Consider the following 22,939-nt stretch of genomic DNA (forward strand, 5'->3'; position numbering starts at 1 on the left):
ATAATCTGACACTGCAAATCAGTGTCTCAAGAAGAAGTAGCAGTGTATTTGAATAGTGTTAGAGAGTTGTAACACTTTTTGTGCTGTAACACTTGATATTCCAAGGTCTTTGAGAGTTTCTTACCAAATTTCCATCTGCCTTCCTCCCTTTGTAACTGGATTGCCAGTTTTCTCTCAAGACAACCACTATATGTAATGGTGGATGGTGTTCTCTCTTCAGATTTTTCTCTTAATGTAGATGTTTCTCAGGTCTCTGTTATTTCACCTACCCTCTTTCTCGTATATATAAATGACCTACTCTTGCTGACCTGAAATCCTGTTTACAGCTACCAAAACAGCTGTTTCTGTTTTCTCACAAAAAAGAACTTAGTTATTCTCCACTTACCTTTGATGATAATCCTCAACTTAAGTCAAGACAATTGGACTGACTCTTCTACTAGCTTTTCCAGGCATCATCACATCACCTATATGGCATCTTCAGCTTCCAAAAAATTTGGCATCCTTTTTTCACTCAAGATGCTATTTCTCTTCTATCCAGTTGCATATTCTATACAAACCTCCCCAGGCTTAAAATACTGTTCTCAAATTTGGAGTAGTGCACCTAAGATCTCACTAAAATCTTGATGCTGTTCAGAAGAGAGCAGTTCAGTTGACTGATGACCTCTCTTTCAAACACTTCAGCCATCAGCACCAGTTGAAAAACATCCTTTTAAAGTTACTGACTCAATGACCTGTTACTCTCAGTTTTCTTTTATTCCATCTACCTCAGTTCTGTGAAAGAGTCTTTCCCCCATGAAGTATTCCCCAAAAAACCACCACCTCCATTTCTTTAACACATTTATGCTGGACACTGTTTTGTGCATGTTTTGCTTCATGCAAGATATCATGCTATCATATATTATATCCCTTCTGCATCAGGTGGGTACATTTTTGCACAGTTTTTCCATAATAATATTTCATATCAGTTGCAGTTTTTACAGTAGAATTTTATTTTATATTTTACTGTGTATGTATATATATATATACATACACAGTAAAACCCCGAAGTTACGCGGTAGGTGGGACCAACAAAAAGTGTGCAAGTCAAATTCGCTTAACTCAGGGTATAATTTTGCATGTGATTTATATATACAAATACAATTGGGACCAAAGGTTTACAAAAACACCTATATTTTTTAAGAAATATAATCATAATTGTAGTTTTTTGTACATAAAAAACAGAAAGTTATTTCGATATCGATGGTTTTATAAAATCTAATAGATTCGTCTGATGGCATAATGTCTTTTTCTTGTCACGCAAAATTTCTTCATAGCAAGCTAATGATTTTTTTATTCCTTGCCTTGTGGCTACAATTCGTTCCTCGTTAGAATCTATGTCCTCCAAAATCTGTAAACCTTTCTTTTATGATTGTTCTTACTGGGGGATTCCTGTAGATCAAACTTCTTTGCTAGCTCACAAATTTTCATTCTGCCTTCAAAATCCTTAATAATGTTGAGTTTTGTTTCCAAAGTCAATGTTTTTCTTTTCTTGCTAGCTGTAGAAGAATCGGACTTGCTTCTTTTGGATGACATTATTATTTTTAATGTGATAAAATTTTTATCAAGAACATAACATTAAACAATCGCAAGGTTTGTAGACTATAAAAATCGTGTGTGAATGGAGACCGCACGAAACATGGCAGTGCTTGTTCACAGCATGTGCAACACTGGCGAATGTAGCCGGCGCCTGAAAGATATGACTAGTGGTGAGGCGGGACGGGAATACGTACATATAAGAAACCGCATAACTCCGGATTCACGTAAGTCAGGGTATGAATGTATATATATTCCCCATTCATGTGTCATCTCCTATCTAGGAGGTTGACTACCATGATGTGACTCATGGATAACTACAAGCATAATGACATGTGGTGAGGACCCTATCTCTTCCACATATTGTTGTAAGTATTCATGTGTGTTCATGGGGCCAGTTTTCCTGTTCTCAGTGACGAAAGAACGAAGAAGTTATTCAATTCATCCAAGGATCAACTTCCACTGCTGGCTCACCCTGAGGTATACTGTATTCATTACACTTGTAATTTGTCCTATATAGGTGAAACAGGATCAAAAAAAGAAACATATGCCCATCATAATTTAAGTATTTTTAGGAAGGAAAGATAGGATAGAAGAGGAGGGATGTGCTGCTAATAATATCGGATGACTTGAATACAGTTAATGTTGAGACCTATGATTGTAATACTAGTAATAGTTTTTCATGTGGCAGTGAGTTTGATGAAGCCATCTAGTATGAGGTGGAATCTAACAAGATCAAATACATAATGGGGTATTGTTACAGATCTGGTGGATCGGTTGCTAGTGATGAAGAAATGCATCACCAAATAAAGACATTGGGTAAAAAAAGAATAATCATAATGGAGGACTTTAATTATCCAAACATTGGTTGGGTAGCAGTAAAATCTCATGAGAAAAATGAAACTGAATTTATTCATTATGAGACAACTTCCTCAAGCAGCATGAGACAGAAGGAACTTGAGATCAAAGAGCATTAGATTTGATTATAGTGTCAGAGGGTGTTTCAGTTAAAGACAAAAACTATTCTGCCTCCAATTGGTGACAGTGATCATGCGGTACTCACTTGGGAAGTGGCTAAGTTTATGAATGTTCCATTCAGTAAAATGGTTACATGTTGAACTACAAAGCAGGAAATTATGACCAACGGAGGAGTATACCGAGTTCAGCACAATGGTATCAGTTGCTGGATGGGAAGAATATCGACAGTGCAAGGAAAGCAGTTAAAAAAAATGCTTAAATGCTGCAAAGTCAAATGGATTTGTAATCTTACCAAGCATGAGATTTCTAAGAAATGAACGATGTGGAAGGAATACTGTGTGCCTAAGGATGATGTATGTTATGAAAGTTATAAGCAGCAGGCCAGAAGAGTCACGACTATTGTACAGGAAGCTAAATCTGGGTATTAAATGAAACTGGTTCTGCAAGCTAAAGATCATCCCAAAGAATTCTTTCAATATGCTGCAAGTAAAAGAAAGAATGAACATGAAAGAATAACTCTACCGAATGCAGGTGGTGTGATGGTGACAGATGTAAATGAGGTTGTTCAACTAATGAGTGCCAGGTTTTCCAAAAGTTATGAATCTGGTGTATGCAACATTGAGTTCACAACTACCATTCACTGGATGAAGAAACTCAGGTATATGAGGACGAAGTATTAGAGCTGTTGCACAAATTGAATAAGAATTTAGCAATAGCAGCTGATGGGATATCAGCACATATGCTAAAAGTGTGTTCGGCTGAATTGGCCATTCCTTTGACTGGACTGTTTAATATGAGTTTCAGAACAGGGAAGATTCTGCAGAAATGGAAAGAATGTATGGTAATTCCATTGCATAAGGGTTGCAAAGATTGATGTATCCAACTATTGACCAATCATTATCTCAGGAATGGTAAGATTTTGGAAATATTGGTTAGGGCTCCCATTCAGAAATGGGTTGACAGAGAATCTCTACTTTGCAAAGAACAGCATGGGTTTAGTAAGGAGATGTCATGTTTTACCAGTCTTGCTCACATTCTATAATAATGTTACCATGAGCTAGATAAGGGAAATGGATACACCATAATACTTTTGGTTTTTGACAGAATACAGCATGGAAGACTGTTTCATAAATTGGAGAATATGGTTTGGATTATAAAATATTAGCATGGATTAGAAGATGGCTGACTGACAGATATCAGAAAGTAGTATAGAGGGGATGTGAGTCTACAATATTTAAGGTAACCAGCAGTGTACCACAGGAATTAGTCCTCGGTCCATTGTTATTCAGTCTGTACATTAATGACATTGGACTGACAATTTGATAGGTGACATACAGCTATTTGTTAATGATGCAAAGATAGGTAGGATAATCAGGAATGTGGCTGATATGCAGTACTTGCAGAATGATTTGAATAGGCTGGAATTGTGGACATGGGAAAAATGGATGTCAGTTCTGTCATATTATATTGGTGGTTATCAATATAATATGACAGTTGTATCAAATACAAAAGTTGTATTTGATACAACTTTTGAGTTGTATCAAATACAACTCAAAAGATAATTGCAATGCTGAAACGACCGTTCATATATAAAGATAAGTATGTTATTTTACCTCATTACAAGGCCTTGATAAGACCTCACCTGGACTATTGTGCACAGGTCTGGTCTTGTGGTTTCCATTGTGTTTCTGCTACAGTGAATAGAGAGAGAGAGAAAGTGTGTGTGCAAAGAAGAGTGTTAAAAATGATATCAGGATTGTGGAATACTGATTATGAAGACAGAGAATTTGTAGACTTCAGACATTAACAAACAGGAGAAAGAGATGGGGGGGTGATATGATCGAAACTAATAAACTTCTGAAAGTCATACAGGATTTGATGGAATTTTTTATTTTATGGAAGGTGGGAAAAGGACAAGAGGGCATGCATCCTTGGAAGCTGAGAATGAATGCCACTAAGAAGGGGGTGAGATCTAGATTTTTCTCTCCTAGAGTAGGGCATGATTGGAATGGATTATCATTGATGTTGTGAGTGCAAGCAGTGTGAATGAATTCAAGAACAAGTATGATAGCTGGGTGCATGTAGTGTGTGGCCTCCCTTGATGAGTCCCTGACTCATTGAAGTTCTCTCTTAATAATAATAATAATCTTCTTCTTCCTTTTCCCCTCTGTTACCTTGCAGTGTCGAGGGTTTCTACTCATTTAACTGCAATTGTACACAAGGATAAGATGGTTAGCCCTATGCCTCTCAATGTATCCTATGTCTGTGAAAAGCATTGAGTTCTGACGGCCGGTTTGCCTGCTTGTAGGAAGATAAACTAGGGTAAAAAACCTTGTGGTCCATGCCTAAGACCAGCTAACTTGCTATGTCTGAGAAAGATCCTAAGCTCCTCACGTCAGCAATGAGAATCGAACCCAGGACACTCCTTTCCCAGGCATATGGTTGCAAAGTGCATAGCCACTCAGCTAACCGTGCAGATATATAATAATAATAAATGTTGTGTATAAGAGTGGATACGCTGACAACTCAGCCAACCAGGTCGTCATGTAAATAAAAACAGATAACAACAAAGTTGTTTAAATGTTGAAAAATATTTACAAAAGAAGATCAGTTGATTTATCCTAAATTGAATCATTTATTCTCTCATACATGAACAGTAAAGAGACATTAAATAACCGAAAGCATTTCTATTCACACATGGCTAATGTCTATTTACACCTTTTAGCAATTTAAATATGCCAATCAGGTACAGGATTCTCCTTGATTACTGGATTCTAATACATCCTGAAAATCCCCCCCCCAGGTTTTGTTAAATTTAAATTTGAACTCATCACGATATTATCACTTCTGTTAATAGAGGGGAAAACATCTCACTTACTGCTCAAGGACAGTTCAAGAAGTTTCTTTAAGCCCTGGCATCAAGATCCTCTTACCATATTTCGACATTATTGTTTTTTCTGTCATTTTTCTCTTTCTTTCTTTCTTTCTCTGACTTTCTTTTCTTTTATACCTTGATCTCATATAAGAGAGTTCAAAAGACCTATAAGCAGATCAGTGCCCTGTATAGGGTGCAGGTCAGAAGTTTACTGACATTTTGTTTGAAGAGTTGCAAGTTGTAGTTGTTTGAAAATACTGCAGAAGGCTGTTCCAGCAGACAGAGCTAGATGGAATAAAAAGGAAGGACCTATAAGCAGGTTTGTTATGTTGTAATTGCATAGTAAAGGGCTGCTGGGCAGGTGCTAGTCTTGTATTAACAGGTGTAACAGAAAGTGGAAGAATGATGTCTGCCAGTTCAGTGGAGCAAAAGAAGATGAGATTGAAGTGAATCTGCAGGAGAGAGAGAAGGGAGGCAGGGGGATAATCTACCAGCCAAATTGCTCTCCTCTGGACAATGCCAAGAATGTTTATAAGTGTACCATCCCAGACATGTGAGCAGTATTCTAAGCATGGGTGCATTTAGGATTTGTGTATAGTTTAGAGGTGGTTGGGCATAAAATAGCATCTTATCAAAAGAGTGCCTAGTTTTTTGGACGCCGAGGAAGCTGTTGATGTGATGTGTTTATGCCAAGAAAGGCTGGAGGTAAATGTTAGTTCAAAAAAAGAGATCTGATATTGTCTGGCAATTTGTGTATTGCATGTAAGGGTAGGTGAGCTGAGATCTCTTTTGTGAGAGAAAAGCCAAGACTGTATTTTGGTAGCAGTTAGTGTGAAAAGATGGTTCTCACCTCATTGAAGGATGGTATGTAGAGGCACTAGTTTAAGATTAGGTTGTCGTTGTTTTTTATTAATTCTACTGTTGATTCTAAAAAAAAGTCTTACAAATACAAAATACAACCACATTTATTAAAATTAGGTCAGTTTTTTAATTCTGGTGCTGATTCTAAAAAATAGTCTTTCAAATTTTTATTTGAAAGACTTCTTTTAGTAGCGGAATTAAAAACTGACACAATTTTAATAAATATGATTGTATTAAACTTCCCAAGATTTGGGAAACTAATTCTTAGGCCCAACATAGCTAAGGCTAGCCAATAGTATCCATTGAGGACACCCATCATAAGTCTTGAGGCTTCAAGTCTACTCATATCCACTTATTGTTTGTGCAAATTTTTGTGTTTTTGCAATTTCAATATTGTTTCCCTGATGATGCCTCAGTGACTGAGATGAAATATAGGAGTGATTAAACATTTTGTTTAATTATTTGTGCACACGTGTGTGTGTGTGTGTGTGTGTGTGTGTGTGTTATTTATCAGCACATAAGTCTAAATAGTCAATTGATTCATTTCCTAATCAGCTGTTTATATCCAACAGGGACCACTTTTCCATTTTCTTTATTAGCTTTCTGATCTTGACTTTGTAAAATTCCTGCACTTCTTCCTCATGAGAACTATCTGTGGGACAATAGACATAAATAAGTTTCATGTTCATTTCTCTAATTTGAAGTTTGCCCACATGACTCTACTCAAAATTGCCTTACAATGAACAAATTTATCTTCATGTTGAATGCTATTGCTGCTCGTTCCTTTCCTTGATCTCACCTGTTTTTGTCTTCTTTGTCAATGCCAGTTATGTTCATGTGGTACTTTTCCACTTCCTCTGCAAGTTCAGATTTCTTTCCATGAATACTCATTATGTTGATAGTTCCTATCTTCATTTCTTCTGATTTTTTTCTAGATGTTGAGTTGGAGTTTTTCATTCGCTTACTTTTCACTGTTGCCCTTGTTTCCTGATGAAAGCAATGGGGCCTTGTTTAACTATTGCTGCTATTTACAACCAGTCATTATGTTGTACCATTGTGTATTTCTGGTTTAAGCCAGTAGAGTACAATTTGGTTGTACTCTACTACATCCTTCCCTGATTTGCCTGCCCATCCTTGTTTGTTAAATACCCAGTGGATATCTACTAAGGGGATGCTCCATGTGACTATACTGATTATGCATTAGGCCAAAAGTCCCAGTTGGTTCTCTGCATTCCATTAAGACTGTATGGAGAGCTTCTCCTCTCTTTATCTTGTGTGTGTTTTGTTCTGTTAAGATAGATACAGATTATCGAATTCAGCATTCTGTGAAAACTGCTGTTTGGTTCTATGTTTTTTTGCCAATCAGAATACTCTAGAACTAATTTAACTGGAAAAAATCATAAGAATAATCCTGACGACTCTAACGATATTTTGATTTTTTCAACAATTCCTCAGTATCTTTCTAACATGTAGTGGTTTGTGTATGTGATTTCAAGGAAACATTCCAACACTTATGCTATACACGATACAATTAATGAATTAACTGTAATGTTTAATCTTCTGTGGAAAAAATATATCAGCACATCTATGAAAATTTTATTTGGACAGAATATTCTTCTGATTGGAAATGGTGTAATAATTCCTAGATGTAAGATATAAGAAATTTGATAAGATAGTTAAAATATTCAGTTAAAGTTTATTTCAAAGTTATAAAATATTTTTTTAAGTTATTTTATTAATCATTGTAATGTCTTAATAACTGCAGCCAGGACAACATGAAAGAGAGTTAAATCCATACTGGAAATGTGGTGGCTCAGGACTTCCTACTGAATCAGTAAGAAAAAATGAAACTGTTGCTCTCCCAAGAAAATCAGTTGGTGATGGAGGACTTCATTGGCTTAAAAGAGCATACCAAAGAATTAAAGAACAAGCAAAAGAAGATGGAAGAAGTATGGAAGAGATAGCTGGTGAAAGATGGGGGGTGAGTAGTAATGGCATTTTTAAAACAAATGCATACTTTATAATTGCAGTTAGTGCTAATTATAGTGAATCCCTGGGGTCCAGAGCAATCATTATTTTCTCAGGCATCTCCTTGTAGTCAAAGAGTCATTATTGGAGGTTGTTTGTACTGACATTATTCACACAATGCCTGTTATACTATTCCTTGAACTCATTCACCAATGAAATGTGCAAAATTTCCTCTTGCCATTCACCACCCTCTAAGCAAAAAATCTAATCCATAACCCAAATTAATAAACCATACTCTTACACTGTTTCCAAGGGTGACCAGTTTATTTTCTTTCCTACCATATATCAAAGTCAATCCTATCTTCTTCTTAGCCCTCTGATAACCATTTATAGTTATATGCCTCCCCCATTTGTCTCCATCTTTCTCTGTAGCAGGCTTTCTGATGTCAATATTCTCCATTAATCTCCTTAAATGGAGGTTATCCTACCATCGTCTGTGGGAAGATGATCACCATTTATCTCCCTTCATCTTCTCTAATCATCCATGCATTTGTCTTCATTCATATGGGTGTCACCTAGTAATTTTCTATCAGTCGTTTTTCATTCATACAATATGCCATCTTCATATCCATTTTAATTTTGAAATCTCTTCCCTTATTCCAGTTCACCTATTCATGGTATGGGGGGGGGGACTTCCATTGATACTTCTCCCTTTTCATTCTTTCTCTTTTTTCTTTGCTTTTCTTTCTGTATTCTTTGCTCTACTTGTCATGAGTCTTTTTTTACTATCCTGTCTTCCAGACTACCATCATTGAGAACAAACAATGTGCTGTCATATTTCATGCATTGTGATCTGTAGAAATCTGGAATGGGGGATACTGGTTGTCTTGCACTAGTTTGACCTCTGCTTTGGCAAGATGGGCAGTCCTTGATGGTCCGGCCAGGATCAGTTGGTTAGTAGGCTTGCCTGGAAGAATCAGCAGTGGGGTTATTGTGGTACTCGTATAACAAATGGGGTAATTCTGGCATCCTGCTTCCAAGTGCATTTATTGCTTGCTGGATAGTAGGTGTCCACATGTAGCTCTATACAATGCTCCAGCAGCTTTATACAATTCATGTGGTTCAATTCAATGCAGTTATTCCAGTGGTCTACACGCTTCTGCCAAACAAAACTCATGCCACATATGTCAAGTTGCTTAAAGAAGTTAAAAATCTACAACCTGGTCTCCAACCCCAGATTTCGAATGAAGTGCCACGCAAGCCTTCCAACAAGAATTTCCTAGTATTGTAAATACCGGTTGTTTTTTTCATCTTTCCCAAAGCGTTTGGCGAAAGGTACAGAATGAAGGTTTAAAAGCCCGATACGAACAACACCATGAATTTGCTCATTGGATATGAATGATTCCGGCATTGGCATTTATTCCTCCTGCTAACGTTATTCAATCATTTGAAAATTTAGTTGAAGCTGATGACTTCCCCATTGAAGCTATGATGATTGCAAACTACTTTGAAGATACACATATTGGAAGAAGACAACGAGAGGCCGGCAATTACCCATTTTTGCCATCGAATTGTGGAATGTTTACACACGAACACTGAATGATCAGCAACGTACCAACAATGGGGTGGCACAGGGGATTTCAGGAAACTTGTGCTACTTTATTCCCAAATATTTACCGATTCATTGATTCTTTAAAGAAACAACAAGGGCTGCACAATTTCGAAATTACATAACTAATTGCCGATAATTCAGGCAATCAAAGAAACAAGAAGTATGCTGCAATTTCTGCTATAATCAAAACAATAGTCCAAGATTTTCAAAATCGTAATGTAATTGATTACCTTAGAGGCATTGCATACCACTTCGAGTTTTAAACAATAATAATGTGCATTTATTTTATTAAAACAAAATAAATTAGAATTATTAAAAAATTAGGTGTATTATTTACATTTTTGTAGCTTACTCATTATCTACAGGGGGTGAAATGTGCTGGGATCGAAATGTTGGGGGGCGATCTTTCCGGATCCCACTTGATAGACACCTGGTAAGGAAAGAGATGGTAATTTGTTCTTTGTTGATGGTAGGAAGGAAGACAGTTTCTGAGCTGTTTTAAAGATAGCATATAGATTGAATTTTTGAAGAATCCTTGCTATTTGTTCCAAGGTTCCTTTAAGGTAGAGTATCGAAATTCTTTTCACATCAGATTTTAGTCTGGTGGAAGGATGATAATTATCAATAATTTTTTTGAACGGTAGTTTTGTTGTACCCATTACGTATCAGATTGCTTTTAATTTTATTCAGTTCATCTAACAAAAGGGAATCACAAAAAATGGGTATTATCAAGAATCTTATACATGGAGCTCATATGATCTGCTATTCTGATCCCCTTTCATTAGATTAACTAACTTTCATTAGCCTGTGAAGTTAACTGAGGCACGGTTGATGCCCCTCAGAAGAGCAAATGAGTGGCTCTGCTCGGTGGTGGGGGAGCCGGCCAAGGTGTAGAGCCAACCAGTTCTCAGAGTTCTTCTCAGTGGCAGGGTGAGCCTGGTACTGAGAAGAACAACGCTGAGTTTCTGAATTTTGATCCTGCGGGTCACTCATTATTGGGTGATCCAGGGATCTCACGAGTTTTTGGAGAGGTATCCCTGCACTTAAACAGGGAAACTGGTCTGGGTAGTGATCCCCCCCCATAATGTATAACATCATACATCTCTTAGAAGATGTGTTTTACATTATGGGAAATACTAAGGATAGTGATTGGAGCTAACTCTGCCTTTACTACGAGTTGCCCCTGTCATGAAGGGTTTGCTTACACTTGGATCTGTCGAAACCTTTATAGTTTCTATCTTCGGCATGAAGCTCTTGTAGTTTCTCTATTCGGTTTTGAAATAATGTAGGATTCAATATCCACTTAATTTGAATAAAGATACATTACCACCTCTTTCCTTACCAGGTGTCTGTCAAGTGCCCTGCTGATGCCATCTTTGTTATTTTTGACAGACTGGCCATTTTGCATTGATTAGAATTGAAGAACATCAAGACCATATTTAGGTTTTTGGAATCCAACAAGTCTAGTCTTGCTTCACGCCCTATTGACACCAGACACAGAGTTCTTTGGAACTAGGTTAAACTTCTTCATTCCAGCAAGTTCAATTTGATATTCTTTTCCTAGAAACATGCGAAACTCTACGAAATTGTCCAGAACTGAACTGATCAGACTGCATGCCAGTATCCAAACTTCGGGAAGTGATCACTCTTAACTGTTCATAAGTTTTTATCTACACAACTTTTTATAATTGTTCCTTCAAACTCTAATAGTGTAGTATCATGTACTTCAGTTGCAACTGAGACACAAGCTATATGTGCATGAATTATGACTCGTTATTGTTATACATCTTTTGAATTAGTTTAACGGTCTGTTTCCCTAATGAAGTACAGGTAACGTTGGATGAAATGTATTGGAGTTTTTAAATAAAATTCTTTAATTTTGCTACATCTGTAAGCTGTTAACTTACTTTATAATGGCCTAGTCTGTTTTCTCTACATTGGGATGTCCTGTATCACACATGGCCAGCTACCATCTGTTCATTTAGTATGCCTGTTAAAGAGGCTATGGAATCTATTGGCATGGCTATTGAACATTACCTGCATCAAACAAAACAGCATTCCTCTATGGTAGGCTTGTACCCCCATCCTGAAACCTCTCACTTTGTCAACTACACAAGTCTCCTGCATCCTCATTTATCTACCTTCAATTATTTAATGCACACAAAGCAGCCCACTCTGATTTCTTGCCCATCTATACTGATGATTCAAGAATCGGAGATCTCCGTTTGCTGTGCTGCTGTTTCCTGATATTACTACTAGATCCTATCTGATTGTCCAAGCAATACTCTTGACAAGAAACACTTAGGAACAAAATGCAAAGATTAAGCCTGAAATTAAGCACTGGCAGTCAACATAAAAGAGAAGTCGTCGTTCTTGCTAGGCTCTGCACAGGTCACAGTCATCTCTCACATTCTTATTTACTGAGGGCTGATGACCTATGTGGAAATGCAACGCTCTTCTTACCATTAATCATTCTGGTGGAGTGCAAGCTCTTCACGTGAGAGAGAAATGACATTTTTACTTATCTTAAGTAAAAATGTCATAGGACAACCCTATACACTTAGCCAGATGTTATCAACTTGGACAGATTGCATGACATTTTTAGATGTCTACAAATCATTAATTTATTCAAAGACATTTGATTATGGATTTGTTTACATGTAGATACCTTAAACTTGTACATACATTTTATTTGGTCATTTATTTTCTTATAACTTTGTACATATATTTGATATTATTCACTAATTTATCTACTTGTAACTATTTATTTATTTACTTATCAGCACCCTGTATATTAACTGTAACCTGTGTCGTGGTACAGCATGCTCTTTGCTGTCCTTGCACCATAAAACCCCAAATCAATCAATCAATCAATCCTCTCTCTTAAGGATTCGTTTCATCTCCTCTCTGTTTCAGGTGTTTACAAGGTTCCTTGTTCTTGCAATTTATATTATGGTCAGAGGGAGAGATCTGCTAACATCTTCCTAGACGAACACAAAAAATCATCAGCTGTAGCTGTGGTTAGCCAAGTCTAGCAGACTGTGCCTTGGTTACCTTGCACAGAATCAGATGGAAGAAAACTATTATGCTCCCTCACAGTAATTACAAACTTCAAAGACTCATTTTAGATTCAGCAGCAGATTTTAAAAACCAGCCTAGTCTTAATAAATATGTTTGTATTAAACATCCCAAACTTTGTTAACTTTAATTCATAGGCTTCCCACATAACAGCTAAGGCTACTAGCGGCACCCATTGAGGGTGCCCCCCCTCATAAGACTAGTCTTAATAGAGTCTAATTTCATTTCTTCTGTTTATTGTTTTGTGTTTGTTATTACAATTTTAATATTGTATTCATGAAGATATCTGTCTGACAGAGATGAAATATTGAAATGACTAAACTTGCTGTTTAATTATTTCTCTTTGTGCTAAAGTCATTCCATTAAATTGTATTATGAGTGATCTGTAAAACCAGTTTATATCAACTGTCCTATTAGGCTACATATCTGTAATCCCTTGAGATGCTTTAAATGACAGAAATATGGGCATACCCTAATTGCCTGTCATGACTGCTATCTGTGTCCCATAGCAGTAAAGAACATGATAATAAATCTTGCTTTGCCAAGAAAGCTGAATGTGCAAACTGTCAGGGAGATCATCCAGCCTATTCCCTGGCATGTCATTGGTGGAAGGTTGAAAAAGAAATATGAATGGTAAAAACATAACAAAATATATCAGGATGCGAAAAGGAAGTTAGCCACCACGACTACACCTGTCCTCAAATCTGCTTATGATGAGAAGGTAGCAGTTAAGACAACATCAGAAAGTCTCAAATACATGTCTATTCCACCACCTGATAATCAACTACCCCAGAACTTTATGATTGTGAGTACTTCTCTGTGGAGTGCCTCACTCCTGAAACAACTCCAAAAAAAATTTTCAGAGGATGTGAATTGAAGCTGGCCTTCCATACTCCTCAAAATAAATTGATAAAATAAACTTGATGGTAAGTTACTCCTCAGCAGCTCGGAAATTGGACAAATCTACAAAGCCAAAACAATAAGAAGATTTTTACTGCGTAACAGTTATGGGTTTTGTCAAATATCAATGATATCAAGGTTGTTCAGCTGCATAAACACAAGCCATTCTCTTTCTGCCTGCAGGAAACATATTGAAAACCCAGTGAGGAATTTCACTCTTTTTCATGAGGACAGAACTGGAGATGGTCCTGCTCATGATGAAGTAACTATCCTAATGGGCAACATACTTCATTTCAACATATCCAGCTTAATACTGCTCTGGAAGCAGGAACAATTCACCTATTCATGGGATTCCTTATTACAATATATTCCATTTATTTATCAGTTAAGTTGTGAGTTAAATGATATTGAACCTGATCAATTTTATATTAGAACTGCCTCATCCCATACTTTTTATCATTGACTTTAATGGTCAATGATTTTCTGCCACGGATCTTACAATCTATTCCTTCCCCCTTCTTATGTGGGATGTGAAAGAAAACAATAAATACAAAAGTTTTTAATATATTTTCTTATAAATTTGTACATATATTTGATATTATTCACTAATTTCTCTCCTTGTAACTATTTATTTACTTATCAGCACCCTATATATTAGTTGTAACCTGTGTCCTGACATAGCATGCCCTTATAACTTTGTTATAAGGGCATGTTGTGCTGTACTTATTTTTCTTCTCAGTATGATAATTCTTTTTTTATTCTGCTCAGAACTAAATGTTGATCACTGCCTATTTCATATTCACTTTATACTCTTCTGTCCTGACCAGTGTTATAAATGGTGTTGGTTATGGTGAGAGCTAGCTGATTGATTATATTTGTGCACTGTTGCCCATATTAAGATAAAATTGGCCAGAAATGATAACTGAAGTGACCATTGCCTATAAGAAGGCTAATTCCATCATCTTGTCCTCCAAAAAATCTGTTTTTGGAGATGCAACTTAAATACAATCCAATAAGTGTCTACAAAATTCAGAGAGCTTCATGCCATTAATTTTCATTAAAGAGCTGCAGGCTCACCAGGTTTGTTACTGTGTCCAAAGCAAACAAAACTCCGACTCTAAAGCAATGGAAATCAGTTCTGTGGGTTAATGTAATGCAACATTTCTATGATGAACATGTTTTTATTATGTTGAGCCCATAAACGAGAGGTTGGTTAATCAACCTATAATATGTTAGTATAGTCCTCCAAAGAATCTGTTTTTGGAGATGCAACTTAAATACAATCCAATAAGTGTCTACAAAATTCAGAGAGCTTCATGCCATTAATTTTCATTAAAGAGCTGCAGGCTCACCAGGTTTGTTACTGTGTCCAAAGCAAACAAAACTCCGACTCTAAAGCAATGGAAATCAGTTCTGTGGGTTAATGTAATGCAACATTTCTATGATGAACATGTTTTTATTATGTTGAGCCCATAAACGAGAGGTTGGTTAATCAACCTATAATATGTTAGTATAGGTAGTGGGTTGGGAAAGGAAAAACTTGTTTACATTTGATTTAAAGGCCTGTGTGTTGTATCCCTTGGAAACACATCAGGGGGGAAGACTTCCACAAAACAGCAGCAGCAAGGATGCAGGAGGAGGAAAAGAAATTTATTCTGTGAGTTTGGGTTTTGAAGTGTACTGTGAAGTGATGTTTGGGGCAGCAGCTGAATATGTTCCGATGGATTTAGTACTGAGCGGGGGAATCATCGATGCTATTTCAGATGAACATTTACAATAGAAATATTTATAGAATACACATCTTCTAGAAACCAGATGTTTGTGAGAAAGTGGGAGGAGTGAGTTAGTAGGAGAGAGAGAGAGAGATGGATTATTAATCAATCTAATTGCTCTCCTCTATTCAGTCAAGCATTTTGTAGGAGCTCTTAGAGCCCCCACTCCAAATGTAAGAACAGTATCTGTTCAGAGGTGATGTCAAAAAATCCTAGTTTTTTAGAAGTTGAGGATGAAATGGTTATGATGTGTTTATGCTAGGAGAGGCTTCGTGTCAGGGTGATTCCAAGAAGAGAAATCTCATCTTGTCTGGAAATTTGAGTGGTGTCAAAAATAATTCTGTGAGAAAATGGTTCTGTTATTGTCGAGTTCATTGAAGAGCTTTTAGATATGACTATGGATCTGTAGAACTGCTTTGGCAATCTGTTGAACTTTGATGGGGTAGAGCTTTTCTCTAGGGTTATTGTCAATTTTCTGTAGAGCAGCAGCAATTGCTGGATAAGAATAAATATGGACAGGTGTTAGTTCAACTCCTGGACAGTTTTTGCATGTTTCATAGCTCCTACCATCTGGCTGAATTTTCATGCCTTTAAAATGTTCTGTCCTTTGTCTGGTGATGACTGTGGTTATTTCTATTAATTTCACTGATTTCATTCTATTTCTTGATAGTTTGCTTTACCGATCTTATTTTGGCGGCAGCATTAGCATCAGTTAGTGATAGTGGGTGTAATTTTTGAGGTAAGTATCTTGATTCTTTGGCTAGTCTGTCTGCTCTTTCATTGCCTTCAATATTTACATGGGCTGGTATCTATTGTAGTGTGTAGTTCTTATTTTTCAAATTTAAGGTAGTTAATAGTTTATGAATTTCCTGTGTGAGATTTGTTTTTTCCATTTTTTAATGCCTCAAGTGCAGATTTTGAGTCAATGTAGATAGTTATTCCTTCTGTAATGTTTATTACTAGATTTGAGAGATAGAATTTAAGAGTTGTTTGTATGGCTGTTAATTCACAAGTGAAGTTTGAAGCTATTTTGCCAGCTGTGGTTTTGATTTGCACTTGCCTCCAGGTAGAGTTAGAAAAAACCCCTGAACCTCCTTGGTTGAGTGCTTCATCAGATGATCCATTAGTTTAGGCAGTGACATGGTTTGGATTATTTAAGTGATGTATAGTGTCAAGTCCTTTTCTTTTATTTTCTTGCTGTGAATCCTTTTTTTGAACAAGGTTCAAGGAGATTTAAGTTTATCCTTGTGTTTTTTGGTAGAATAGTGGAAAAGAATGGCTCTTTGTTTATTTCAGTGGATAGATGCTCTAAGTCAATCTGTTTTCTAATTTCATGATCATATTGTAATGTAGATGATCTCTTTAGTCTAGATTTTCTTGTCCAGGCATCGAAAGTCCTGAGTGAGATGTGATCCTGTTGGTGGCTCCTGATTCTGTTAGTGAATTTAACTGTGGAGAGTTTGCTTCTGTCTTCTAGTATGTGAAGCCCACACTCTTGTTGAGCTTTTAAATTATTTGTGGATGAGACTGCAACTATGATAATTTTTGCTGCTCTTGATTGTACTCTGTCAAGTTTTTCTTTTGAGCTAGTAGAAGCTGGAGCCCAGATCGACTCACAGTGGGTCGTATGAGTGCCGTATATATAGTTTTGAGTGTCTTCGGTTTTGCACCCCACTTTGTTCCCAAAAGCCTTTTGATGATGTTAACCTTTTTAAGAGCTTTATGGATGTATTTGTAATCTGAGTTGTAAATCTAAGTTCAGTATCTAGGTTAGGCCTAAATACTTTGGAGACTGTTTTTTCTATTTTGCTATTATATATTTTGATTTGGGATTGTAATTTAATTATGTCCATTTTTTCTATCAGTAGAGAAGATGCTCAGTTTTGTTTTTTCTGGGTTTATCTGTAGTTTAGTAGTTTAAGTTCCTTTGCCCATCTTTCTAAGCCTTGTATTGAACTATTTAGGACTTTTCAGATTGTTGAGGATTACTGCTTGTGTGCTAGATTGCTATATCATCTGTATAGCATGCTATTTTTGTGTCATTTATTATGTGAGGATGAATATTGTTCATATAGATGAAAAATAGGAGTAGACTTAAAACCTTGGGCTGGAGTTCTTGTGGGACTCCAGCCCGAGTTTGGTATGTGTTTGAATAAATTCCATTGACTTTTACTTTTATTTTTCTTACTTTTGTGAAGTCTGAAATCAATGAATACATTTTCACCCTTATTCTGGTATCATATGCAATTATTAACTTTTGTCTTCATACACGATCAAAGGCAGCTGTATGTAAGATTCAAGAAGATTGCTATTGTCTTCTTTGGTGGTTTTTCTTGAAAGCCATCTATGTGTGATTGGCAAAGATAAAATAATTGATCTTCTGTACTGTGTTGAGACCTGTATGCAGTTTGGTAGAAGTTGATCTTGTTGTTTTCTAAGTCAATTCATAAATCTTGTATGTATTATTTTTTCGTTTAGTTTAGAGAGAGTGCTAGTCAGAGCTATTGGTCTGTAGCTTTTACAGTCACTAGGGTTTTTGTTAGGTTTTAGTAAGGGTATAATGACTGATGTTTTCCAGATTTTTGTAGTTTACCTGCATTCCAGGAAGTGTTAAATATCTTTAGAAGGCAGTTTTTGGCTATTTTTCCCACATTTTTAATCATATGTCCAAAGATAAGATCAGTTCTGGGTGATTTGTCAGGGTCAGTTTGACTAATTGCTGTTTCTAATTCTGTCATTGTGAGGTCCTGAGTAAAGATGTCTTCAGAAGGATAGGTTCTGGATTGTATTAGCAGATGTTTTGCAATTTTCCTGCATTTTTGTCTTCTATGTTGTATTGCAACTTGCTTGCATTGGAGTAATGTTTGGCAAGTAAATTTGCCATCTGTTTGTTTGCTGTTGCTGAATTGGTTCCTGAGGAGACTGTGTTTAAAGAGTGATCAGTATCCGGAAGTGTTGCGTTGTTTAATAATCTGATGATGTTTCAGTGTTATGAGTCCTTTTCTTGTATCTAATCTATTGTCGAATTCTTCCCACTTTTTTTGCTTGCAGTTAGAAATTTCATCTTCTATGTTTTATTAATTCTATTAACTTCTTTCTGTTGTCTTCTGTATTATTTTGTTTTAACCGTTCGTTGATGATATCTCTTTCGGTGATCATAGCATTGATATTATGATTTTTCCAAAATGGAACCCAATTGTTTTTCCTGACTCCTCTGGGAATTGAATTTTTTGCAGCTCTCTGTATGTTGTTAGTTAGTTCTAGTAGTTCCTAATCAAGTTCTTTACTAGTTGGTGTGCTAGTGCAATATGTTTCTAATAGTTGTGTGGATTTAGGCCAATTTGCTTTTCTGAAGTTCCCAGATCTCTTTTTCTGTGGTTTTTGGTCTAACTGCAAATTAATGGTTGTGAGAATAGGTCTATGATCGCTGATGACATTCGTTAGTATTTTCCACTGGGTAAGACTCACAGTTTCATAATCTACTGCTGTGATGTCTAATGATGTTTTTGACAAATATGTATTTTGCTTGTTGTTTATGATCTGAAGGTTTAGATCATCAATTATGTTCTCTATTTGTGCTCCTTTCCGATCTAGTTGTGGGGCTCCTCAAGTTGGGCTTTTGGCATTTAGATCTCCTGAAAGGATCTAAATGTTCTTCTTAATTTCTTCCATCTTTTTTTGAGTGCTATTGATGTTTAGCTGAAGTATGTTGAGAGTCCTCGTAGTATATTTCTCATCAAGATCCCAGACTGCAGTTATTCACGTGTTGACTACCCCAGACATAGTAAGTTTGTGATCAGAACAGACACTCGTCATGGAATGTGGTATGCGAGAGGTTAGCCAGTAATTTTTAAAGGTTCTCTGTAGGGTTTGATATAACAATCCAAGTGGGAAAAAGAAAAAAGTGGTGGCAGGATTCGACAAAAGAAAACTTGATAAGATACTAGAAAGTTTTCTGAATTATGGATTTTACAACCGTGTTATAACCAACTCTTTTTATTATCCCGACATTCGATCTTCATATCAATATCATCATCTGGAGCATACACAAATATACAAGACAAGCTGAGTTACATTACAAACCGTAAGCTACAGAAACAATGATTTGATCACATGTTATTCTACTGGTATGACTCTAGTGAAAAAAAAAATATATATTTACAAATTTACATCAAGCTAGATTTAATTTAAGATAACATGAATAAACATTTTTTCTTATAGTTTTCTTTCAGTAACAGTGATATCCTATTTTTTTTTTTTTTTTTTTTTAGTATTGCAATTGTTATTTTTGATTTAGGTTCCTGGATTTACTTCAGTCCTGTTTATAGTTGTTCTTAGAGAGGAAGGTTCCGTGGGTTGAATATATGCCTTCCATATGTATGGGATTTTTTAGACCTTCATTATTGTTCAGATTGGGGTGGTTCATAATGATCTCACAGGCTTCCTTAAATTTGCATTCATACCATGTTTTGGTGTGATGTAGACAACTAGTGCTTTTCCAATCAATTCTATGTAAGGTGTTCAGGGCATGATCAGAAAGGCCAGCTTCACCATAATTATTATATTTAATGTTTATATTTATAATTATTAATATTTATAATTATTAATATTTATAAATTTATATTTATAATTATTAATATTTATAAATTTATATTTATAATTTATACTTAATATATAATATATTTATAATTATAATATATAACTATAATATATTTATAATTATTTATAATAATTATTATAATTTATATTTATTACATTAAATATAATAATTATGGTGAAGCTGGCCTTTCTGATCATGCCCTGAACACCTTACATAGAATTGACTGGAAAAGCACTAGTTGTCTACATCACACCAAAACATGGTACGAACGCAAATTTAAGGAAGCCTGTGAGATCATTATCAACCACCCTAATCTGAACAATAACGAAGGTCTAAAAAATCCCATACATATGGAAGGCATATATTCGACCCGCGGAACCTTCCTCTTTGAGAACAACTATAAACAGGACTGTAGTAAATCCAGGATCCTAAATCAAAAATAACAATTGTAATACTAAAAAAAAAAAAAAAAAAAAAAAAAAAAAGATATCACTGTTACTGAAAGAAGAAAACTATAAGAAAAAATGTTTATTCATGTTATCTTAAATTAAATCTATTTTGATTCTTCTTCTTCTGCAGCTTTTCCCACTTAAGTAGGGTCGCTGTTTGTGGTGAGTCTCCTCCACAACCTCCTGTCTTGGGCTGTAGCCACATCCAAGTTCTTCATCCTCAAGTTCTCCTCCACCATCTCCCTCCATCTCTTCTTTGGCCGTCCGCACTTCCTCTTCCCCTGCATATCCATCTGCATGACCTTTCTTCCCACATACTCTTCCTCCCTCCTCATCATATGACCAAACCATCTCAACCTTGCCTCCTGTATCTTTGCTCCTAAGTTCGTAACTTTCACCGTTCCCCTTACATAATCATTTCTCAGACGATCCTTTCTGGTCACACCGCACATCCACCTAAGCATTCTCATCTCCGTCACCTCCATCCTGCTGATGTTATTTTTCCTCAGGGCCACAGTTTCCATAGCATACATCATAGCTGATCTCACAACTGTCCTGTAGATTTTACCTTTAAGATTGATCGGTACCCTCTTATCGCATAACACCCTGGCCATCTCCCTCCAGTTCCTCCAACCTGCTTGTATCCTGCATCCCACTTCCTTCACATCCTCACCATCCTCTTTCATTGTTGAACCTAAGTATCTAAAGTCACTGACCTTCTTGATGACATTTCCTTCCAGCTCTAGATCTGTCTCCTGGCTGCCATCCACTTTGCACTACATACTCTGTCTTACCTCTGCTCAGTCTAATACCTCTCTCCCAGTACTTTCCTCCCACTTTCCAGTTTAGCTGCCATTTCTTCTCTCGATTCTGCACACAGCACGATGTCATCTGCATACAACATAGTCCAAGGCATGTCTTCTCTCACCTCCTCTGTCACCACCTCCATCACAATATTAAACAGGAACAGACTTAATGCTGACCCTTGATGCAAGCCAACTGTCTCTGGAAAACTTTCTCTTTCCCGGGCAGGTTCGAACTCTTGTCTTCGCATTTCTGTACATCTCCTGCACCAACTTGACATATTTCTCCAGTACTTTCTTCTCCCTCAAACACCTCCAGACTTCTTGCCTTGGCACTCTATCATAAGCTTTCTCCAGATCAATAAAACCCAGATGTAGCTCCCATTTCTTCTCTCGAAACTTTTCCATCATCTGTCATTAACCAAAGATAGCATCTGTTGTCGAACGACCAGGCATGAAGCCAAATTGCTCCTTTGTAATCTCCATCTCCTTCCTCAGTGTTTCATCAAGAACTCTTTCTAGGATCTTCATTGTGTGGGACATCAACTTTATTCCTCTGTAATTCTTACAGTCTTGGGCATCCCCTTTACTCTTGTAGATGGGACAAGATTATTTTCCCTCCATTCCTCGGGTATATTTTCCTGGTGACAAACTTTTATTAACAGGTCCCACAGCAGGTCAGTTCCCTCTTCCCCTAGCGCCTTCCATGCCTCCACTGGGATCCTGTCGAGTCCTACCGATTTTCCAATCTTCCTCATCTTTTCGGCTTCCTTCACTTCCACTCTACTAATGTTCTGCACCATCTCCTCATTAGGCTCCTCATCTTCTTTGTGAGTCCTTGCATTTTCTTCATTCAAAAGCCCTTCAAATTATATTCTCCATCTGTTTCTTATATCCACATCCTTCCTTAATACCCTTCCTCCAGAGTCTTTGATCTGCCTCACATGTACGATGTCCTTTGATGCTTTATTTCTACATTTTGCCAATCAATAAATCTTTCTCTGTCCTTCCTTTGTTTCTAATTGATCATAAAGGTCTTGATATGCCATGGCCTTCACCTGTGCAACAACTCTTTTGGCTTCTCATTTTTTCTCTCTTTCCTCTTCCACTGTTGACACATCCCACTTCTGCTTTGCCTTTCTCTTAGCTGTCACTGCATCTTGTACATTATTATTCCACCACTAACCCTCCTTCTGCTTTATAATCTTTCCGGATGTTTCACCAAGCATCTCAATTGCACAGCTTAGAATTACTTTGGAATTATGTCTCCACCAGTTGTTGTGTCGTACATCCTGGCTTTGAATCCGCCATCTTGTTGGAACATTATTTTTATTTAAATTACCCGTTTTTTATTTTGTTAGATGCTGATTGATACTGATTCGAATATAAGGAAATTTATATTATCCTGCGCCACCCTATATTCAGATTAGTCTATATAATATAGTGGAATCAATCATCAACTAACTTTTGC

General features: G+C 36.5%; 1 protein-coding gene across 5 annotated transcripts in view; it reads left to right on the plus strand.

Annotated features, from left to right (window-relative positions):
* The window catches only part of LOC150100748 (pre-mRNA splicing factor CWF19L2), a 277,753-nt gene that overhangs the window by 42,793 nt on the left and 212,021 nt on the right, over positions 1 to 22,939 (plus strand). For all 5 annotated transcript variants that reach the window (XM_090402132.1, XM_090402130.1, XM_090402133.1 and 2 more), the window contains exon 5: positions 8,052 to 8,267. In XM_090402132.1, the coding sequence (XP_090258258.1) occupies positions 8,052 to 8,267 (216 nt within the window). The remainder of the gene's footprint in view (positions 1 to 8,051; positions 8,268 to 22,939) is intronic.

This window comes from Typopeltis vanoorti, chromosome 12 (assembly GCF_054136105.1).
Source record: "Typopeltis vanoorti isolate ZY-2024b chromosome 12, IOZ_Tvanoo_1.0, whole genome shotgun sequence".
Lineage (NCBI taxonomy): Eukaryota > Metazoa > Arthropoda > Arachnida > Uropygi > Thelyphonidae > Typopeltis > Typopeltis vanoorti.